Below are 21,705 nucleotides of genomic sequence, written 5' to 3'. Positions count from 1 at the left end.
AGCTTTGCGCTCTTCCTACGAGACGCTTGGACAATGCCAATGATCTTCAAAACTCCAGCAAACTGCATTAACTATGGCCCTTGAGGCTGACATGCAGTCGGTCTCTCCTACAAGCTCTGGGAGAGCTTCACCAATTCCGAGGAAGTGGAGGAACCAGTTAGGCTCCGGTACAGAACTCCAGTCAGCTCCGAAGGCACATGAACTGATACTGTCCTAGATGAGCCTCCAAGCAAAGACAAAGCGTTTCGCAGATATGCCTCTGGTGTTGAGAGATCACTCTCGTTGTTCGATACAGCGTTGCAGGAATGGGCAGACTACATTTCCTTTTTGGGACGACTATTAAAGGTATGGCCCTGATATCTCGCTCAAGCAGATGGAACACTGACAATGCCAGTCTCTCCAAGCCCATCCCAAGGACATCAAAGCTGTTCCTTCGAAAGCAATTGTCGCAAAGCGACTTGCACAGTGTCTGAACCCTGCCCTCCCTTCCGGCGTCCACCAAAAGGCCCTTGAAGTCTACTCCTTCATATTCTCCATGATAGGAAGAGACGCGCTTTCAAACGACCTTCCTCTATATCTGCCTGGCCTCTCGTCAACCCTCTCGTTCGCATCCCTGTCTGTACGAACACCTTTCTTAGAGCTGCTCGAAAGGTACCTTCTCAACTTGGATGCTCGATCACTCCGACCAGCCCTGAAGGCTATCATACTTGCGCTACTTCCTGGTCTTGAAGAGGAGACAAGTGAGGAATTTGAGCGGACACTCAAACTTTTGGATGGATTCAAGCAGGCTCTGAGACCAGCGAGCACTGAGGACCTTGGAGAACACCACAGCAGTGGAGATGATTATTTCTGGCAGTGCTTTTTTCTTGCAGCTATAACGAGCAATGGCCGGCGACAGGGTGCTCTCTCGTACTTGGTTCGGAACCTTCCAAAGCTAGGTCAACCTCTCCACTCGGAATCAGTGATTACGACTGCCAATGGATCGCAAAAAGATGAAGCGGGAGCAAGACGGCTCGGAGATTTTGTAACATCTCCTGAGCCAGGTTTATTACTGCGGTGCTTTGCCGCTGGTTTGGGTGATGAGCAGCTTTTGATACAACGAGGGTTTCTTGATCTACTTGTCACTCATTTACCTCTTCACTCGCATGTTCTGCAGAGAAGGGTGAAAAGTGAAGACTTGGAGCTTCTGATCACAGCTGCTGCCGGTGTAGTCTCACGGAGAGAGATGAGTCTCAATCGACGTTTGTGGACTTGGTTGCTCGGGCCCGAGCCCGTGAGCAACGATGGTGAGGGAGGGCCAGAGTCTCCAACATCTGTGGTTGGAGATCCTACTGGTTCGTCGCCATCTTCGAGAACGCGGTACTTTGAAGAGTATGGTCTGCAGCCTCTAGTCCAAGCACTGTTGAAACTCATTGCTCGAGACTCTACCAATGCTGTCGAAAGAGCTCGTCCGTTTCGAATATGTCTATCATTAATGGATAGATGGGAAATTGGAGGTCTTGTGGTTCCAGACATATTTCTATCTGTCGTTGACAGCGTTCGCAAATTCAAGGGCCTTGCAGCCACCAAAGAAGACTTCTCTGAAGTGCTTCGCAGTGCTAGTGTCTTCTTCGACGGCGTCGAGAGCGGTCTGATATGGGGCGAAATTCTTGGGTTAATAGCTCAAGCCATTGGTGCTGGCGAGTTATCCACGACTGAGAGACTTGACAGGCTCTCTTTAGTAACCTTTATTATCGCACATTTCAATGTACGAGAAGAAGAGATGCTAATGATACATGCGCCATTGACAACCTTGGCCGTCCTCACGCTACTGGAAGATGCAAAGGAAAGAACTGAGCAGCAGGATGGTCAAGCTGGAACTCCCGAAAAGGTCTCAACCTTAGCACTACAAATCGCCATAGATTTGGTCGATCTTATCCCAGAGAGAGCATTTCAAACTAAGTCCTCAACGAGCCAATCAACAGCCACGTCCATAGATGGGTACTCGTTACGAAAATTGAAGAACACGGAAATACTAAGCAAGATCAAAAGATTCTACGTCCAAGACCTGGGAAATTTAGACGCGTTTCCGCCACCATACTCATCGCATGATCTCAGTGAACTTCTCATGCGTGAGGTTGGGAGCATCACATGCCAAAGCCTGTCTGATTCAGTGTCAAGTGCTGATGCTGGTATTAAGAGCAAGTTGTTGGTGATGATGATCAACAAGGTTCCTAAAGCTGAATGTCTGAATGTATCGAAGCTCATCTCATCTATAGAAGGAAGGTTAAGTGCGTCGTCACAGCTGCCGTTCGTTACATTCAATTCGATAATCTCTCTTGCCACAAATCTATACTCGACAGCATATATTTCCGCTACAGAATTGTCGGGCCTGGTCAATCCGTTAGTGCGCCACGCTTGGTCGTATCTATCAGCATCTCATCCCAAGTACCACGTTGAGACTGTTCGATGCCTTTGGCAACTTCAAACGGCATTGACGATTTCTAATCACGAAATCGAAGCTGCGATATGTGCCTTGATGGTCGAGCAGGATACGAGCGGCACTTTTGCTGTTCGAAATGCAGATCCTGGAAGAAGCTTCACTGTATTGTGGACACATACTATGCAAGATACTGCAGCTCATCTGGATCGAAGGTCTTCGAAGACATCGACTACAGGTTCAAGGGGCCCATCCCGTCTACTCGGTGTCGTAAATTATGAGGTAATGCTATCCAGACCACTGTTTTTATTACTCGACTCGCTCCTAGACGAACGGACGCAACTCTTCATGACTATGAGAACTTGGCTGCAGAGTCTTGTAGGGATCGATAGGTAAGTACAGCATCATTTTCTAGTACACCCAGCTAAGATCTTGCAGGCTCTTCCATCTACTTGTGTCAAAATTCTCGAGCTTTGCATTCCTACAAACCCTGCGCGACCTAGGCTCCAGCTATCAAGACAGCACAATCCAGCAGTACAGCAGCGAAGATGACCTGGATCAATGTCTCTACTACCTACGAACCGTGTCAAACATGTTACGCTGGTCATCTGACCATATGTGGGCTGCTCTTGCAGAGAGTAGCATTTCGACGGATGCCAGCCGCCCTTCGCTGTTCTACATTAGTAAGTTTTATTCTGCCTCTAGTACTACGCTCTCTGACATGTTTAGCCGGTCGTGATGGGGAGATCACACTTCTCGAGTTCTTCCTCCATGTCTGTCTGCGCGCAATCTCAGGAAGCCATGATTCAGAAAAGCTCGAAGAGTCCCGCATCAGTCAATTCCACCGCTCTGCTTTGACTATCCTTCACCAGATTCTCTTAAGCCCTTATTCACTCCCTCTTGCCGAGCTGCAACTGGAGAATGTACTAATTATCCGATTGATTCAATCGCTTAATGGGCCCGATCCCTTCATCCAAGTGTTATTATTGGATGTTGTGTTTGATGCACTCAAGCTTCGCAACATGTCCAGGCCAGCACTTGCGCCTCCAACGTCACCGAGAATAGAAAGCAAACGAGCTCTGGTCGACACTTCTCAGAACTCAAGACTCTCGCTTACGATGGAACGGGGCGAGCATCAGATCTCACCAAGCGTACCCCCTCCGCCCCCGTCACTAGTGCAGTGTCTTCAATCAGGATTTGCTGCACAGAGTAGCCGGCCAGTTTTGGATAGCTGGGTCAGCTTTCTTACCGAATGTTTACCCTTGTATTCTGATACAATCTTTCAAATACTGATCCCACTCGTGGAGACGCTGTGTGCACAAGTTGGGAGCACTTTCAATGATTTACAGGAAACCTTCAAGGGATATTCTGGAGATTGTGACGACTCTATTGCCCCGGAATCAACACTCATTTCACTACTCAACGGCCTCGAACATGTCCTGGCCCGAGGCCATGACCGACTGTTGCAGGATGAGATGAAGACACCTCAAGCCAAAAGTCCAGAACAACCACAGGGGTTCTTTGGCAATATGGTATCTGGAGTATTTGCATCGGAGACACCGCAGGCAAGGAGTGCCACGGCAAATAACCGGCTGACCGTTTTGCTCTCTTTCCAAGATGCAGTCCGAATTTGTTTCCTGATCTGGTCTTGGGGCGGGAAGAGTGGGTCTATGCAAGATGCAGATTCAGCAGCTTCGTTCAACTATACTTCCTTACGAATGAGAAATAGAGCCAGGAGACTCCTCGAGCATCTGTTCGCAGCAGAAGCTCTCGAGTGCTTGGAAACTGTTGTGGAGATTTGGCAAAAATCTGCCAACGGACCCAACGACCCGAAATCGCCAGTTGTCTTCAATCTTCTCCACGTGCTTGATGGGTCCAGGCCAAAGCACACCATACCAGCTATTTTTAATGCTATTTATAGTCGCACGAATCCTTCTGCTTTAGATCCAGCCCGGAAATCAACATTGACTGCCTCTTTGAGCGACACGGACCTCGTTGTATTCTTGGTGGAGTACGCTCGGTCCTTAGAAGATGATGCTATGGATGAAATATGGACGGATTGCATGACCTTCTTGAAGGATATACTGGGGAACCCTTTCCCACATCGACAGACTCTGCCAAGTCTGCTTGAATTTGCTGCAATATTAGGCGAGAAAGTGGACAATACGAACTTCGGAGAGCAAAGGCGAATGAGGAGAGAGTTAGGAGTGAGCGATGAATTGTTGTCTCTATTTTGACCGTCAGCTAACTGTCTAGGATCTATTCCTTCGTCTACTCGCCGCGATTTTCACGACCCGCCCCATAGGGTTCGCAGACGGTTCTACAGAAAGCGACGACCGCAATTCATCGAGGCCGGACGACATCGTGGGAATACTTGCATCCATTGCCCCAAACCTTCCCAAAATCCTGGTTGAACCTGATCGTATTCTTGCAGCAGCGAACACAATTTCCGCCAGTGTCATTGGGCCTACTTTCAAATCGAAATCGTTCCCCGAAAATATATCCAAGAGTACATTGGTACTTTTATATCAATTAGCGAGATTACCGAACACACAAAAGACCTGGAAGAAGGACCTAAGCGATGCGTTCAATGATGCAAGATTTTTTGCAAATTCCGTCCCGCTTATTGAAAGTGACTGGCTTCCTCTCTTGAAGCAATGGACTTTGAGCGACAAGGAGAGGATGCCGGAGCTACTTTCTCGCCTGCTCCCGCCATCCACGGCTGGAATTGTCTTTGGAGTTGGAGCTACATCGGCCAGGCTGGAAGCTGATCGTAAAACACAGCTCAACCTCCGCCGAATTGCGACTCTCATCCTAGCTACGATGAATGACAACTTCGTTAGTGATCTGCCTCTCATGCTAGAGAAGATTGTGGAATTACTCGCAGCCTCGACGACTTCGTCACCATCGTCCACAACTCGAGCAGATATCTATTTGCTCATTCGTGCACTTGCCCTCAAAACGTCAGCTGTACACCTATCCACGCTATGGCCGATTGTGAACGCAGAGCTGCACGCAGCCATTTCCTCCGTCGTCTCGCCAGATCACAGCGCTGCTTCAGAGACATTCAATAACAGTTCAGTTCTGCAAGCTTGCAAGCTACTGGACACATTGTTGTGCATCGCACCGGATGACTTCCAGCTGCACGAGTGGCTCTTCATCACTGATACAATCGACGCTGTTTATCGGCCTTCTCATTTCCACCCCGTCGCTCTCATCGACGAACTCTCCGAAGAACTTGGCTCTACCGCTCTCTCATCGGCAGTGCACATGGAGTCTGCTGCCGTGCAGGCTGCGAACGGGACAAGTCGCAGGCCACTACTGGGCCCAGGCGGCATCAACGACGAAGGGACGTGGGAGAGGAAAGATGAGCTGGTGGGCAAGGTACTGAGACCTTTTTTCAGCCAACTGAGCATTTTCGCTTTCGAGAGCACATACTCGATGAGTGTGCCTGATTGGGAGGTTTGTAGAATGGGACTCTTGAGGGATCTGTTTGATGAGAAAAGCATAGTCAAGGCGTTGTAGATCGTGTAGATGTTGTAGAAGGGGTTGCATCATACTTCCTACTTTACTTTTCTCCGCAGCCAAATGTGTGAAGTGTTGGTTCTATTGTCCAACTACGTCCTGCCAATTGAGAAGATGTCATTCGTCGATCCTGGTCTTTCAGGTACCTATTCCAGAGCCTGAGGTTACAGGCACACTGCCCAGCAGGATTACGAGTCACAACCTCGAAACAGGCAGCCACGGGGAGGAAGCTTGCCTAAGTCAGATCATACCAAGTCGTCGTCGCAAACCTCACAAATTATATACCCGTTTGTCGAAGTGAGTTTTCGTTTCTTCTTGCGTCTATCTTATCTTCTGACATTGTTCGTTGCAGAGCACTGAAGAAGTGATCCTGGAGCTAATGTGAGCCTGCCTTACAACCTCAGGTCTGAATATCTGCGAAGTGCAACAAAAGGTTTGCTTCAGCGCAAAGGTGGGAATAATTGACCCTGAGGCTTCAAGGCATGATTTTGCTTCCCCCCACAAACTGTGACAAACTAGCTACATTCCTTGCCAGTTTCAATCTGCTAGCTCGGTTTTCAATAGCAACTTTATAGTGAGTCGTCAACTGGGTTGATCTATGTTGCCGAAGAAGCTGCCGGAATGTATGCAACCATCGCTTTGCTTGCGCCTTGCATGCAATACTGCACGACTTCGATCTTTTTTTCACCAGGAGCCAAACGAGCTATCTGCCGCAGGTCACTACCACGTGGTAAATAGAGCGCTGAATCCATCGTTTTGACCACCTCGTAGATCTGCTTGATGCCGTACGGCTGCATCTTACTCAAGTTGTAAATCTCACCTTCCTCATAGCGAGGTCCACCCCACGGAGGCGAGGCGAAGATGACAGTTTGAGACGAATCAATTGACGATGAGTGCTTTGCGAGGTAGGCGAATGAATCGTCGTTGATCCATGTTATCTGGTTGGCGACGCCGTAGATAGATGCATTGTGTTGCGCGCACGCTATTACCGAGATGTCTTTCTCGATTGCGATTATTTTTGACCAGCGTTCTGACAGGGCGAATGCGATCACGTTCCCGCCAGCACCAGCGAACATATCGATTAGGATTGTTTTTGATTCCGGTACGAGGGCTGCGAAATCCTCTGCTACTTTGCTGAGAGTTGTTAGTTGAGTTTTGAAAGGAAAAGGGAGATCATCACTTTGCAACAGGTTCTGGAGTGACTCCAAACCAAGCATCATCCGTCATGTAGACTCCTTCGTCGTACAGGGACCAGATGCTGTATCGTTGCTGCCAGTACCTTTCGAATTAGTAAATGGTCTCCATCAGAGGGTGCTCGCACTTACTTCTGAATGTCATACTCAACTTCCCCTATGTGCGTGTAGTGATGGCACTGATCAGTCAACTCGAAGCTTTGAGATTCCTGGTCTCGATCAGACTCCTGGACAGCCATCATTTTAGGGCTGATTATGCTAACCCCTGTCTGCGAGAAGTTCTTCGAGCTGGTGAGAGTTGGAATGGCCTGGGTTGGAACTTCCGCTGCGGAATACCGTTTCGCCGGAGACAATCTGCTCGAGTCCAAGGCTTCGTTGGTGTCCGCTGGCGATTGTTGACATGCAAGTGGATTGACAACGATCTGGAGAGGACCGAGGAGGAGTAACATGGGCGGAAGCACCGATATAGAAGTGCGTCCCTTGCAATCTTGCGACTTTGTGTTGGCTCTAGACAGATGGCTCGCTTTTAACCACAGCCTTTGTTTGGCCTTTTTCAGTCCCTTCAAGATTCCCAAAATTGTCTTGCAGGGATTTCGAAGCGTCTGTTTGATGGCGTGTCGAATAATGCGAAGTTGCTTTCTCGATGTGGACCTTAGCTTAATAAGTTATTTCTTCGGTTTCCCTGAATTTCTCAGATTTATGTCCAGAGATGTAGGTAGCAAAGGGACGGCTTTAGATGATTTTGCTGGGCTTTTCGAGGATGAATTCCCAAACAGAGTTTCTGATCCAGGTACAAATGCGCCAGGATAATTTTTTTAGGATCCTGAGAGTTCAGGTCCTGCCGATTCTGCAAAGAAGCTTTTCTTTTGGTGGTGGTTGATCGTTGGTGGGCCAGGATCCTGCTCACGTGGCTGTAATTCGATCACAACTTGAACCGTATTCAACGTCGAAGCCTCTCTATTTGTACTGTGGCGGGCGCGTCTGACAGGACTGTTGTCAAACAACTCAATTCTCGGTCTGTGATCGCCTGCTGCCCGCAATACCTCCTCAATTTCCTTTTCCTTGCGTTTCGAATGACGCTTCTCGGTCTTAGAAAATGACTTTAGCAATACCGGGTCTCGTTCTCATTGAAGAAACCAGGTCAAGGTTGTCGTATTTGAGATGTCTGATACTTTTCAGCTGGCCATGAGTTGAAAGTGACCGATATATCGTTGAAACTGAAGCCTCAAACTGCCCATGCAAAGGCTTTACACGGAAGTTTCAAGCCTCGTCTATCACAAGTCAGCATCTCCCCTTTACTTCTGATGACACCGCAGAGATTCTATTCACATTTCTCGCAGCTCCTGCTGATATGTTTCTTCTTCACCAACTCTTCAATTAAGTTGAAGACCTGGAACCAAAAGCCTTTGGAGGCAGGGAGGCTACAATTCGAGCTCGGACCAAGTTGGTAAGCTAACCATTTCTAGACTAGCTCTAGAACAACCTTCTACGCTCTTCGGGTCCAGCGTTCCCTCACACAGATTATGAAGACTAGGTAATTCTCTTTTATTATCTATCATGGGACAAATAAAGATATCGGGTGAACCCTTCACGTTCTGGGATTGCGTGTCTGTATGGACTTCTCCGCGCGGCTTCCTTCACGTCCTCGCCTAGTCCTATGCATCCGAACTTCACAACGAACCTCAAAGGACTCTGGAAGCGGGCCCGCACGGAACATGGATATTGCTCTTCGCAGCTTTTATTTGAGGCATCAAGCTTCGATCTACGTAGAGCTTCCATTGCCAGATCCTAAATCCATCAGAATTTCTCAATATCTTGCCCGGAAAATTTGGAGGCATCGTTGAGTGCAATTGGAAGTTGTCAACTTAGATGCAGTTGAGAAACTGGAATATGTGGCTCTCTCTTACGTACAGGGACCTATAATCCTCCAGTTACAGTCATATGAAACAATCAAGCTGTCAATGTCACGCCAATTCTTGGGGCTGCTCGTCAACGACTCAGATACTCGAAGGCTGGCACGACACTTGGCAGGACCTCCTGCCCTAGCAGATACGAGAAGGAACATCGGTCCAGACGACTATAGATGGACGCTCTGTGTATTGACCCAGAGAACGTGGAGGAGCGCTCGAAGCAAGTGTCATTTATGAAAGAAATTTGTGAAAATGCCAAAGAAGTTAGGAGAATATACAGAGGCAACGCCGACTACCATATCCCTGTTCAACCTGTAGCAGAAATAGCCCAAGTAAAACCAAGTTTTGATTGACAAGGAAGTACCAGAGTCCAGATTAACCAAGAGTATCTACCTAGGGATGATATTCCAGCGCCAAGTGACGATGTTTGGGATGTAATCGACATAGTCTATGAATATACTTCGTCTCAGCGAGTCTGGGTGGTTCAGGAGGCTGTTAGAGAAAATGCTTGTGTTATTCTTGACTCCTGTGAAGTTTACTGGGTCAATGTTCATCTTTGCTCCGAGTGGCTCTTCAACAAAGACTACGATGTGACTTTGAGAAGATCGCTGCCTATCAGCGCCTCGCCTACATTGTACATCCTGAGGAATGGCGCACCTGTTCCGCCATATGTTTTTTATCATCTCAACTGGAGGCAATTGATCCGAGAGACAAGATCTTTGCATTATTCGGGCTCGATGTCAGGTGGGTTTGTCGGGGACCAGGTCCAGTTGTTTCATTCATACCTGACTACAAGAACCGCTCCTCGAAATTAATATGGACTTGGTCAGAGACTTTCTGACCTCGGAGAGAGATCTCTCTCCTGGGAAGGCCTCATAAAGTATTATGCAAAGAAAGGAGAATCTCGCTGTACAGTGGTCCACCATGAGAGAGGAGGATGATTAAGATGATTCTCATTTCCCACCTTGGGTCCCACGATGGGATCATTGTCTTGCAGCGCGGGGAGGCTTAATACGTCGCAACCATATGATTAACTGGACTCCAAGTTGAAAAGTTTCCATCGCCATTGGTGACATCGAAAATCCGAACATCCTCTCACTTGAAGGATTCGTAATCTCTTCAATTGACTTTCTTGAGCAAGTCTTCGAACGCCCTTCTCCTGACACTACAGCCGATGGAAACTTATTCGCGAATACACCCGACGAAGCTATGAGAAGGCCATCCGCAAATTCATCGGACAACACCACGAAAGCTGATTGTACCAGGACGTTGACCGCAGGAAGAAAAGGTGTGAAACGAGCTTCCGAATGAGTACCTTACACACGGAACGTCAACTAGGGAAGGGTTTCGCTTCGTGACTAACCTTTGGCGTGGGATAAATTCTTCACTACAGCAAATGGACACATGAGTATTGGCTCATGGAAAATGCAATTGGGAAATCTGATTGTTCTTTTGTCTGGTGGAGAACTTCTTTTCATTATGCGACACGAACGACAAAAATACAGACTTGTTGGAAAGTGTTATGTGCATAGACTTATGGACGGCGGGGCCATGGTAATGCTTACCTCTGCCGAAAGGGAAGAGCAGTACTTCGATCTACAGTAAATATTGTTTTGATGTCCAGAGGCTTGGAATAGGCGCCTTCTGCGTCATCTTGCGTTGGATGGAAATAGGGGAGATACCAAGTGGATTTTGCCTGATGTCAAAGTACCGGACAATGATCTAATTTGAATAATAAGATCAGGCAATAAGTGATGAATTAGCGTGAGATGCAGCCTACAAGGACAGCTTTCTGTCTGTGGTGAGGCCATTCAAAGACTCATATTCACCAGTATTACGCGAGTATGAACGAGTATTTGTTTACTTCTCAAACACTGCTATCTACAGCCATACCATCTTAATCTCTCGGAAAACTCCACCTACAAATGTAGTGTAAAGTAATTTGCCAGAAACTCTAGAGAATCGAGACCAACCGCTGGTGCATCCACCCGTTTCTAATTCCAAACCATAGCCACCAAGTTCTGTTACTCAAGGTAGAGACACCAGAAAAGGAACCTAGTACTATATCGCACTAGATCGCAAACGCCTCCATGCAGACCCGCATAATCATCAGCGTAGAAATTATTCCCATATGTCCATCTCTCCGCCGCATGTGTGCTTTGCCGTATTTTTCGCGCCCGCTATGCCCAAAATTCGAAAGACAAAGTAACACATAACGCCGTGCAATTTTCGCGCAGAATTGTCCAAATATCAAAGCCAGAACTCCGCGCAAAAATTCAGAAACCAATCTGGTTTCTTCAAAACTCAATCCTCATCATCACCATCTGTCGCGGTATCATCGTCATCCACATCGACGTCATCCTCGTCATCCTCCTCGCCAGATTCGTCGTCGGAATCATCTTCCTGGTTCAATCCTGGGATGCCCTTCCATTGAACGTAGTCCCCCTCGATCCATCGTTTGCTGACTGGGAGTTGATAAGGATCGAACGGAAAATACGCATCTAATTGATGCCAGCTCTCGTTGTTTCCGCCATTACCCGCATCTCTCAGAGCTCCGTTACCTTGCCCAGAGGAGTACTGGCTCAGGCGTATCCGCTTGTTCGTTTCAAGCAGCGGGTACACGTACATGAATCGAAGATGGTGAGCGATCTTCGCGAACTCGGCAACGATTGGAGGAGAGCAGATCTTGAGAGGGTTGAGTTTTGAGTAGATTGTGCGAGTGAGAGTGTCTTTGATTCCAGGCGTCCATGTGAGATCTTGTCCGATGAAAGCTGCGGGATCGTCTTCTTCTGAAATATCTGTAAATGTGATGAGATCTCTCCATCTGAAGCAGAAGATGTACAGCAGCGCCTGTGTCATGGCGTAGAATGTGCTGTAGCGTTTCAGATCCGGGCCGCGACATGTGAGCTCGTTATCGGATCGGATGACATCGAGATTGTTGCCAATGAGTTCGAAGACTGTACGGATGACATGAGATGGAACATGAGCACCTCTCGCCACGAAACTTGCCAGATAAGCTGCCGAGGATTGTCTTAATACTGCCGGTCGGCTGGACTGAAAAGCTAAGTGAACGCACGTGCCAGCGAATTGGTCAACGAGATGTTCTGCTGTTTGCGCGAAGTGAAACAAGAGAAATTGTGTATGTCGAGAACGATATGTTGGAAGTATGATGTTCGAAAAATGGCCAAGTAAAGTCTCGAACATCGAGGCGGCTTCAACGCTGTTCGGATCCGAGAAGTATGGGCTGTATATGGTGAACAGTAAGTCGAGTATGGCATCCATTTTCTCCACATTTCCCTGGACCTCCTTTATTCGTTTAGCATCGCCTTGGATGTCTTCGTCGCTTGTGACTGAGTCTGCATCGCTATCCGAATCCTCTCCAACGTCGTCATCATCGCGAGAAGGATTTAACGAGATAGCCTGAACAATTGCTGCTGCAACCTCATCATCCAAGTCGTCCAGATCCACCTGCATTTGAACGTCAATCTTGACCAGGCGATCCGTGATCAGCGCAAAAGTATCTGACTTGAGCTCTGGCGCATAATCAATCAGTCGGATCAGGTTGTCAATATATGTAACGTGGACCTTCTTCGTTTCGTCCGAGAAGGGGAACTTCGCAGCGAGAATTGGGGATAAAATCCCGCTGGCGGAGGGAATGAGACGTAGTAGGTACTTCAAGGCTACGTGAATTCGGGTGGTAAGCTGGTCTCGATTTACGTCAGGGTAGCCTGGAAGTCGTCCACTGGATAATCGAACTGAAAAAGAGATTAGCCTTTGAAATCCTGCCAGGAGTCTAGGACAAAGGATGTCTTACTTCCGTAAAAGTACCCCACTAGCATTCCCAGCACCGAACCGACGTATGCGCCTTGGGCACTGGCCAAACTTCCTAAGAAATGGACATATGCTTTCACAAATGCCTCATCTCTGCCCATCCATTCGCATGCGAGCATGGCCTTGACCAGGCCATTACAGTTCTTGTTCAGCAGCGATGTGTAGCTGGTGAGCGCAACTAAGTAGGTTCGCAGATCCACATTCGACCCCTCTCCCCCATCGTCCTCATCTCTCCTCGGCGCGAACATCTCTTTCATGTTATCATATCCTTCGCTAGCACCCTGATTCTTGACATGCGCCTCGATTGAGCGTTTGACTTCCGCTCGTATAGAGTCTAAACTTCTGCCTTTCGCCTGATATACCTCCATGACTTTCTCCTCGACTGTCGGATTAAAGGTGACTCGGGCTCTCTTATTCGGACTCGGTGGTACTGACATCAAGTCGATATCGAGTTCAGCATCCTCGGATTTGCGGACAGTGCCAGAGAGTGTGGCTCGTCGAAGAAGTGGTTTGCTTGGTTTGGAGATAGGCGCAGAAGCTGAAGCTGAAGGCCTGGCGCCAGAGACGAGGGACACCATGGCGAGACCACGACTCCTCGTTCAGTTAAAGAAGGTCGGCTGCTATCATGGAAGTAAATAATTATGTTGTGTAAGTATGAATTGCTGGTCGAGACGAGGGGCGGGTTGTGCTGTAGCAATGAAGAAATGGATGGTTGCCTCCCAAAATTATTTTGGTTCCGCTATTTCCCCGCTAGCTAACGAAGTAAGAACCTAGCTCACGCGAGCGATCTGCAGAGTGCTGGGGCCTCAGTACAGAATTGAACTGTAATTTCCATTATTTAACTGTGCAGTAACTTATTCGCAAAGCTTCGTATAATGCAGCGACATGCACTTGCGCATCTTTCGTGTCAAACATCTTTTCCTGTACGCAAGCCAGCTCGGTGGTTTCATTTGCAACGGTCATCAAAGTTCTCAGCACCTCTCAGTCCCTCCCTCTATGATTCACCAAACTTGAAGAAGAGCGGTATTCCATTGCTCATGCATCTAGAGAAATGATTCAATCTGTTACTATAATAATTGATGGCAACTCAGAACAGTTGAATGCTCTGGAAATTTCAAGAATTTTATGATTGACCCTTCCCGTGACACAACCAAGCTCCCTAGGAAAAGATAGAATCCGACCTGGATCAGACCAAACAAGGCAAAAGGATATTATTGACACTCGAGGACTGTTTATCCTACACCTATCCCGGTCTGTTCTTGTTGCTCTTACCATGCTCCATGGATCTTGAGCTACCTGTTGCTGACTGTGACTGTTGCTTATAAAAGCGAAGAAATCTAACAAAACACCACATACTTTTTGCCCTTCCTTCATGTACAGATCAAAGGTATCTCAAGAGCCAGACCTCGTCCAGCCAGCCAACCAGCCATGCCAATCATCAATCCCAATACCCTAGTCAATACACACGCAGAACTTAGAATCCCAATTCCGTCCAGCCATTCAGTGCAACTCCCATACGCCTATGTGCTTTGGTGAGAGCTCCTGCGACTTTAGTATCCGTCGCCAGTAGCGCCATTGTGCCCACTTGAGACTTGGCCGCCGTAGAGGTTTCCATACGATCCGGCATCATGGTCGCCTGCATCTCCTTGTTGACCAAGAATGTTGTTCGACCCTTCGGCTCCACCCTGGAAGTTAGCTGATGCTGCGTTTGCGGCTCCTGCTCCACCTGGTGCGGCGGAGCCGAAACCTCCTTGACTTCCTGGACGTTGTTCACCCCTGGTTGATTGTGTCTGTAGGAACGATCAGCACCATCCTCGAAGTCACTTGGGGGTTTCTTGTGTTCATCGTCTTATTGTAGCAACTTACTTCTCTATACTTTGATAAGTAGATTTTGAGTGCTTCTGCGTAATTCTCGAAGCCCAATGAAGTCATTGCGAACAGGATGTCCTCGCCGTTGACAGTCTTCCGCTTTTCTTGGTGACATTTCTCGGAAGCTATCCATTGCGTTAATTTCCACATGTCAACGGGATGGGACAAGCAAACCTTCACTGGTGATGAACGAGATGAACTCGCTCACACATTCTTGCATACACTCCTTTGCTTCTTTTGCGATCTTTGCATTCTCTGGGAGGGCGGTTTTCATAATCCGCGCGACTGGAGCGAAGTTACGAATGTTAGAATCGGAATAATCATGTTTGGATGCCTTGGATGGATGAGGCGTCTCTGGAGATTGAGACGAGGAATCGTGGGACATGATAGGATGTATGACAACAGTGACACCATCCAACATATGGGAAGCGTTTGTCCTTCAAGCTCAATGACTGGCCAGTCTGTAGACTCTCTGCGTCTAATACCTACGTTGTTCCAAGCGATGCCAGTCACGGCGGGGTTCGAGATGCGGGGATTTCTTGAGCACAAATCAGAGGAAAGAGAACTAACCATTTGCTATAGGTAACCATCGATCTTGTTCTTTCACCTGAAGCAAGCTTAGGAGCTATAAGTTACACATGGAGGGGCTTTCATACCTCAAACTCGACTTGAAAGAGTCAGTATCTACATGTAACTCGGTCTCGAAGTGGCACAGAGAGGGGGTACTTACATTGGAGGCCGGCGTTGTGTGGATCATTCATCACTGCATCTGGGTCATCTGGGCTTTGGACACCAGCTTCGTGGTCCGTTTCTTTCGGTGATGCAGACATCCTTATGAAGAATGGCAAGCTGCAGTTTCTCGGATAGCGGCGTCCTCGAAATTGCTTGGTTCTGCCAGGTGGCCGAGTGGGACAACTGTCAAGTCAGGTTGTAGCAAGGCTTGCGAGCGAGCGAGCGAGATCGCAGGCGCAGATCAGATCCCTCGAGAAGTGGCTTTGTTACGCTACCCAAATCAGGACGAGGCCGGCAGGTACACTAATGCACTTCTTTATGGGGGTATATCCAGAGAGCGTGTGTGTTTTGGGACAAATTGGCTGCAGGTATCCTGGATGCGCGGAGTCGCGTCAGAGATGAAAATAGCGGCTGGGGGGTACAACAGCAGGGCTTACACAGCTGGCTGGGAGCTGTTCGGAGAGTTTCGAAGCTGCTGCAAATGCACAATGCGCCTTGTGTTCAGTCTGGGTTGTGCTTGACGATGTAATGTAGGGTCGGGTCGAGCAATAGGTCGCATGCAATCGTGGTTCTCTGCAGATAAACGTGGGGTTGGGGGTATGTGGTTGGGTTTGGGTTTGGATATGGCCGGCTGATTACGATTGTATGCTTGTTGTTGCCGCGAGCTAACGTGGAGAGCTTGCACTGCTCTTCCTGCGATCCCAGCTTTTCCCTTTCTTTTCCTGTTGCCCTGGTCTGATGTTTCCGATGCGCGCAGGTGAGTGACGGCGGGTCAATGGAGGAGAGTCGGTGAGAGAACGGCAATGCGCGTGTTGGATTCGTGATTTGCGATGCTTTGCCCTGCCTCGCCTCGCCTCGCCTCGCCTGGGTGCGCTCGAATTGTCCGGGAGGAATTTACGGGGTGGGAGTGTGCCGCGCAGCGCAGTGAGTAGTGTAGTGTAGTGTAGTGTAGTGTAGTGTAGTGTAGTGTAGGTAGGTGTAACGACAAGGAACAATTGTTGTGCAGCGGGTTAAGGTATCCTCGAGTTACGCGTACTAGTAGTGGAGTGGAGTTGACGCAGAGGGGTGGTTCAGTACTAGTGCAGCTCTGATGCGACTTGACGATGTTGACTGCCCGTCGCTAGGTCAGCAGCAGCAGCAGCAGCAGCAGCAGAACAGAGTGAGTAGGTACAGTAGGCAAGGTACAATACTTTCGTACAGGAAAGGTAGAGAGCTTGAAACGACGTGCTAGCGTTGCCCCGAGGCCAGGCACAGCAACCAGCCCAGCCCAGCCAGCCCCAGCTCAGGTCCCGGGCTATTCTGTTTCGCCTTGTCTCCGCCGCCTTGTCCTTGTCACTGCGACTTCCCTGCCCTACCTACCTACCTAGGTAGTTCAGCCTTCTCTTGCGCGTGACGATATTGGCCAAACTGTAATTCTGTCTTCTGTTCCAATCGAAGAAATGAAGCTCAACCAAAGACGCTGACTGGCGGTCAAGGGAGGAATTCCCCCAAGGCATGGGCCAAGAAGCTCCAATCATTGAGCCGAAGGGCGGCTGGACAGCTCCTCCCCTCCTCCCCTCCTCCCCTCCTCCCCTCCTCCCCTCCTCCCCTCCTCCCCTCCTGCCAAATGTAGCAAATGGAGCAAATGGAACGGTATTGCCATTGCCAGCAGCCTATCAGCTGGACACCTGCACTGCACTGCGCCTGCATCGAGTCGAGTCGAGTCGAGCGCCAGCCAGGCTTGTGCTGACCTTGGGACGAGGTGTTTGGTAAATTACCATCCTTCCTTCAAAGTTAGCGAGGAAGCAAGACTTCCGCTCCCTCTTCTGGGCAGCAGCAAGCTCAATCCTCTTGACACTTAGTTTGACTCTGCTGCGACCTCAATTCTATCTATTCAGGCACTCCCTAGAGCTTTTTGGTCATAGATAACAATCATATCTTCATGTGCTTCTTGCTAGTTCTTCTGCTTGCTTTTACGTGTCCGGGTTCGCCGATGGCTTCTAGGTCCAGTCCCTTCGATGGAACTTCTGATGGTTGCATGGCATCACATTCTGTCATATGCCGCACCTACCGGCTTCATAGCTTTTCTTTTTCCTTCTGTTAAAGAGCTAAGATCCCGTTCTTCAAGCCGAACGTGGGCTGAGTTAGTGCGGCGCTGGCTATCATGACAGATCCCATTCGTTGTTATTCCAGGTCGAGATATGGAGACCCAAGGAGGGGTCAGCTTTGCGGAGTTCTGAAAATCATGTCATCACGGGGAGGCAACCATGCCGGTGGATAGAAGTCGTATTAATGGATTTTATTCCGTCTTTGCTGTTCTCATCACCAAGAATACGACATTCCACCTACATGAGGTGCACTGTTGCCCCCCACCACTTGCATGCTGCAAGAGCAGGGTTGACTGTCAGCCTGAAGGCGTTGTTGGTGTGGAGGCCAGCACATCACTCCTACATCCGCGCTTCTTCGAACCTAGCTGCTCCTTTTGGATATTGTCGGCCACTCACCATTTCGCCTTCTTTTAATTGGGCATCAAAACATCCCTCAGAGGCTTTCTCGTTGGGCTGAGAGACGCGCCTTGCCGCCTCATCGAACAGTACTGAGCCTCACTAGAGGAATAAGCTGTACAACGCATCATAACAAGCAACGACCCAACAATCTGGGAACTCAATATGAGGAATGGAGTGACGTTGTACGGCCATCTCGTGATATTGGGAACCAACTTTGGATAACTTGAATTCCCGCTCTTGGGCATTCTGTTTGGAGAAAACTTGGGTATGAATACTCGCTGCGGGTGTCACCCATCGACTTCCCCGGAGGCTACGATGCGTTCCCTCATCATCATCTTATGATTGACCGCCTTATGACCCAGAACTCCAGAAGTCTCCAACCCTTCCATGCAAACTGACGTAACTCCCAGACTCCGAAGCCTTGACGCATCCTCTGCGTTGTGGGCAAGTGAAACACTAGATGCCCATTCCATACCAACGAGTGACCGATGTTCATTGCTGGACAACCTGGATATTGTTCTTCTTCTGAAAAGCATACTGTGTCAGGTGACAGCTGTCAAAAAAGTAATTTCACTCAGTGAACATACCTTCCACTTCTCCATCTCCATCTGCTTGCTATTGTACTGCTTGACTAAATCCTCCAAGACCTTCTTCAAGCCCTCGGAATTCGTCTTCAAGGCTGGAACGACATCCTTCACCGTCCGCTCCACCAACACGCCGTTGATCATGCGGAAGCACTTCCTATCTCCCGGTAACGGCTCGAGGGTCTCAAGAACAAGTCTGTAAAGTGGTGGTCAGTAAAAGCGGTGAGAAATCAGAACTTGTTTTTCAACCCCTCCCAGCGAGCAGCGGTGAGGTACGAGCTTGCCAGATATGTAATAGATGGCAACACCACGAAACCTTGGAAGCGAGTTTCCACCCTCGTCCCGGATCGCGGGAGTGAAGAATTAGGTAGTGCAGTAGTGAGAAAAGATCAAGGGAAAAAGATGGGACGAACTTGTGTTCTTCAGCTTCAGATTCAACGTCACCGATCTTCGAGGCGATTTGTTGCAGCCCATTCTTGTAGTTTGTGTATTGCTGCTGCAGCTCTAGATGCCGAAAGTTAGTCCAGATACACTTCCAGATATTATTCAGAGACATACCTTGCTGCTTCCGTTGGGTAATTTGTTGCGCCATGTTTGTCAGTGATATTGTTATGAAAGAGGATGATGCTCCCGTCCTTGGGTTCAGAAGTTTGACGAGGCAGGCAAAGCGGGTCGTGTGATTTTGCAGCCTTGCCAATGATCTGATCGGACGAATTGATTAGATCCCGAAACCATAACCTATCTTCCAACACCTTTGAACAATCCACCACAATACAATATCCTGTCTGCAGTCTCCGTCTCCAAACACCCAAGATGCATCCTCATCTACACACTAAAGACAATACCGGTATTTCTTCCCTCTCACGGCCCAGTTGCCATTCCCGAGAAGTGATGTTAAGCTAGACTAACAATCCACGCCACAGCATGCGAAGAGGTCATGATGGCCCTGGACGAGTGCCACGCACGGGGTTTCCTCTGGAAATCGATGGGAATGTGCAATAGCGCGAAGACGCAGGTCAACAAGTGTCTGCGAGCGCAGCGGCTGGAGAGGACGAAGATCAATCGCGAGAAGGCGAAGGCGAAGAATGAGGAGATCAGGGCGAAGTGGGCAGAAATTGACGCGAATTCATAATGGCATAGGAGTTTCGGGGAGGGGGAAGATGAATGGAATTGGGAATCGGATGGAAAAGCGGCATTTGGAATGGAGTTTGATATCTGGAGGCACATTTGGCGTTCGGGAATTGATGGTTGTACAATATCAGAATCGAGTGTTATCTCTCCAACTGAACAACTTGGGGAATCCAAATGTTTCATTCGAATGATACATTTGACTGAGCGAACCCATGTCCGCGGGAGGTTGTGCGACTTGGTAAGGACCGACCAGCACAGGAAAGGCGCGAACATCAAGAGGTAAACAAAGCATTTCATTGCAATCAAGCTAATTCAGAACACCATCCGATTCTCTTATCAGCGGGCCATTCAATCCCTCATCATCTGCAATGCGTCACCCTTCAAAGCTTCGCTCTGTATGCGCTCCCATACGTGTACAATCCATAAATGGCCAACAGACTCAAACCAGTCGGCAATGGCTTCTGGCTTCTCAAAGCTCTCGGAATTGATGAACCAGCAAGGACAATGGAAGCTAGAAGGGCAAGTTCAACTCCATAGCTTTCTTTGCTCTGAATTCGATATCCTCCCAAGAGGTACTGCGTTGTTTATCAGCAAGGAGTTCTACGAAGGAGAGGAGGTGATTTACGAGTGCGCCGACTGTAACTCCTGCTGCAACGGATGGGATTGAACCAGTCTTAATGTATCCGAAAGTTCCACCGCCTGCAGTGAGAGCACCGAGGATGAATGCTGGAGTTTCGATTCCCTAAGTGATGTGAGCTGGAGCACTTCTCGTACGTAAAGCTATGCGGTGATTGTAAATGATACAGTACTACTTACCATTCTTGCAAAAGTGATTTTGGTGAGGACTTGAGTAACTCTCTTGTAATTTGATTGATATTTGAGTTGTCTGATTTCTTCAGAACTGGGAATGTGGCAGTGTTTACATGACTTATGATGCCACTGGTGAAGTCAATACCTACCTAGTGCTCGGAGGTAGGTAGCCTCATTGCCCCGCACAAGCTGTTCTGGTTGCTCCGCTCGCTCTTTCCACCCGCACCCGCTGGCCGATCGCTTGGCACACGCGGCTTCGCCATCGTGTCCTTACTGCGGATACATTACAGAGAGCTCCAAGAAGGTATATCCGAAGCTCCAACTCAGTCAACACAGCACCGAGCCAACAACTTCGATTCTCCTGACAATTGCCAATTACCAACATCTACTTCTTGACTCCAACATGGCGCCAAAACGCTCCGCCCGCGAACCCACTCCATCATCAACCAGCACTACTCAAACCTCCGTAACCTCTGCGGGCTCCGTCCCAGTACCTACACCTTCCAAAGCCTCTCCCAAATCCAGTAACAATCAATCGCCACAAGAGATTGCCCTGGGTATATGGCAGAACTATTTGGACAAGACGCCGCAGCGTACGAAGCTGATTGATGTTTTCATGAGCTTCTTGGTTGTTGTTGGAGTATTGCAGTTTGTGTACTGTGTTATTGCGGGCAACTATGTGAGTTGTTCTCTGCTGAATATGTGGAACTGTGGTTGGCATGGTATTTGATATGGAACAAGTCCTAATATTGGTAGCCTTTCAATGCTTTCTTGTCGGGCTTCTCAGCTACTGTTGGACAATTCGTTTTGACTGGTAAGTCTTCCTCTTGGTTGGCAGAACTTGAAGAGGGCCTCACGACTCCGTAGCTTCCTTACGGATACAGACAAACGTTGAGAACAAGGCGGAATTCAGTGAGGTATCTCCAGAGAGGTACCGAATCACACCCTCGTCATTTAGCTCCATTTCTAACAAGGACATAGGGCATTCGCGGACTACGTATTTGGAAGCCTGATCCTACATTTCTTCTGTGTCAACTTCATCAATTGAACTGTATCATACCCACTGGAAGCACGGAAAGCACAAAATGGAAAGAAGGGATGTAGGAATAGCAAAAGTCCATCATGGAACGCGAGTTGGTTGCAAACACGCATATAGCGATGAATAGATTGCACATGGAAGCTATGATCGTCTATTTGCTCTATGAGAACCGAGAA

General features: G+C 48.6%; 8 protein-coding genes across 8 annotated transcripts; 3 read left to right on the top strand and 5 right to left on the bottom strand.

The window, feature by feature from the left end:
* Positions 1-73: 73 nt before the first annotated feature.
* Positions 74-5,944, top strand: ONS95_007730 (uncharacterized protein; the record flags this gene model as incomplete). Its single annotated transcript, XM_058501249.1, has 6 exons — positions 74-167; positions 218-345; positions 395-2,811; positions 2,858-3,102; positions 3,149-4,626; positions 4,676-5,944. 6 exons carry the CDS (start codon positions 74-76, stop codon positions 5,942-5,944), a joined length of 5,631 nt encoding a protein of 1,876 aa, XP_058362566.1.
* Positions 5,945-5,961: 17 nt separating this feature from the next.
* Positions 5,962-8,498, bottom strand: ONS95_007729 (uncharacterized protein). The gene is made up of 6 exons (XM_058501248.1): positions 8,467-8,498; positions 7,401-8,408; positions 7,270-7,346; positions 7,125-7,223; positions 6,180-7,078; positions 5,962-6,119 (listed from the first exon to the last, which is right to left on the bottom strand). The coding sequence occupies exons 2-5, from the start codon at positions 7,584-7,586 to the stop codon at positions 6,541-6,543; spliced, it is 900 nt and encodes a 299-aa protein (XP_058362565.1). The 5' UTR covers positions 7,587-8,408; positions 8,467-8,498; the 3' UTR covers positions 5,962-6,119; positions 6,180-6,540.
* A 1,968-nt stretch (positions 8,499-10,466) lies between these two features.
* ONS95_007728 (uncharacterized protein) lies at positions 10,467-13,584 on the bottom strand. The gene is made up of 2 exons (XM_058501247.1): positions 12,862-13,584; positions 10,467-12,802 (listed from the first exon to the last, which is right to left on the bottom strand). The coding sequence occupies exons 1-2, from the start codon at positions 13,454-13,456 to the stop codon at positions 11,352-11,354; spliced, it is 2,046 nt and encodes a 681-aa protein (XP_058362564.1). The 5' UTR covers positions 13,457-13,584; the 3' UTR covers positions 10,467-11,351.
* An 844-nt stretch (positions 13,585-14,428) lies between these two features.
* ONS95_007727 (uncharacterized protein) lies at positions 14,429-15,577 on the bottom strand (the record flags this gene model as incomplete). Its single annotated transcript, XM_058501246.1, has 6 exons — positions 14,429-14,668; positions 14,745-14,872; positions 14,922-15,032; positions 15,318-15,354; positions 15,404-15,414; positions 15,478-15,577. 6 exons carry the CDS (start codon positions 15,575-15,577, stop codon positions 14,429-14,431), a joined length of 627 nt encoding a protein of 208 aa, XP_058362563.1.
* A 2,880-nt stretch (positions 15,578-18,457) lies between these two features.
* ONS95_007726 (uncharacterized protein) lies at positions 18,458-19,141 on the bottom strand (the record flags this gene model as incomplete). The annotated part of the gene is made up of 4 exons (XM_058501245.1): positions 18,458-18,490; positions 18,553-18,745; positions 18,963-19,053; positions 19,108-19,141. 4 exons carry the CDS (start codon positions 19,139-19,141, stop codon positions 18,458-18,460), a joined length of 351 nt encoding a protein of 116 aa, XP_058362562.1.
* Positions 19,142-19,261: 120 nt separating this feature from the next.
* ONS95_007725 (uncharacterized protein) lies at positions 19,262-20,000 on the top strand. Its single transcript, XM_058501244.1, has 2 exons — positions 19,262-19,396; positions 19,473-20,000. The coding sequence occupies exons 1-2, from the start codon at positions 19,363-19,365 to the stop codon at positions 19,679-19,681; spliced, it is 243 nt and encodes an 80-aa protein (XP_058362561.1). The 5' UTR covers positions 19,262-19,362; the 3' UTR covers positions 19,682-20,000.
* Positions 20,001-20,060: 60 nt separating this feature from the next.
* Positions 20,061-20,499, bottom strand: ONS95_007724 (uncharacterized protein; the record flags this gene model as incomplete). Its single annotated transcript, XM_058501243.1, has 3 exons — positions 20,061-20,255; positions 20,306-20,422; positions 20,497-20,499. The coding sequence occupies 3 exons, from the start codon at positions 20,497-20,499 to the stop codon at positions 20,061-20,063; spliced, it is 315 nt and encodes a 104-aa protein (XP_058362560.1).
* A 394-nt stretch (positions 20,500-20,893) lies between these two features.
* On the top strand, positions 20,894-21,538 carry OST2 (oligosaccharyltransferase complex subunit epsilon; the record flags this gene model as incomplete). The annotated part of the gene is made up of 4 exons (XM_058501242.1): positions 20,894-21,169; positions 21,247-21,304; positions 21,358-21,421; positions 21,472-21,538. The coding sequence occupies 4 exons, from the start codon at positions 20,894-20,896 to the stop codon at positions 21,536-21,538; spliced, it is 465 nt and encodes a 154-aa protein (XP_058362559.1).
* Positions 21,539-21,705: the final 167 nt, after the last annotated feature.

The sequence above is a fragment of the Cadophora gregata genome (assembly GCF_030347475.1).
Source record: "Cadophora gregata isolate MNR1 chromosome Unknown scaffold_2, whole genome shotgun sequence".
In the NCBI taxonomy this organism is placed as follows: Eukaryota; Fungi; Ascomycota; class Leotiomycetes; order Helotiales; family Ploettnerulaceae; genus Cadophora; species Cadophora gregata.
The sequence above is the reverse complement of the archived record's forward strand: the minus strand, read 5'-3'. Positions and strand labels throughout refer to the sequence as shown.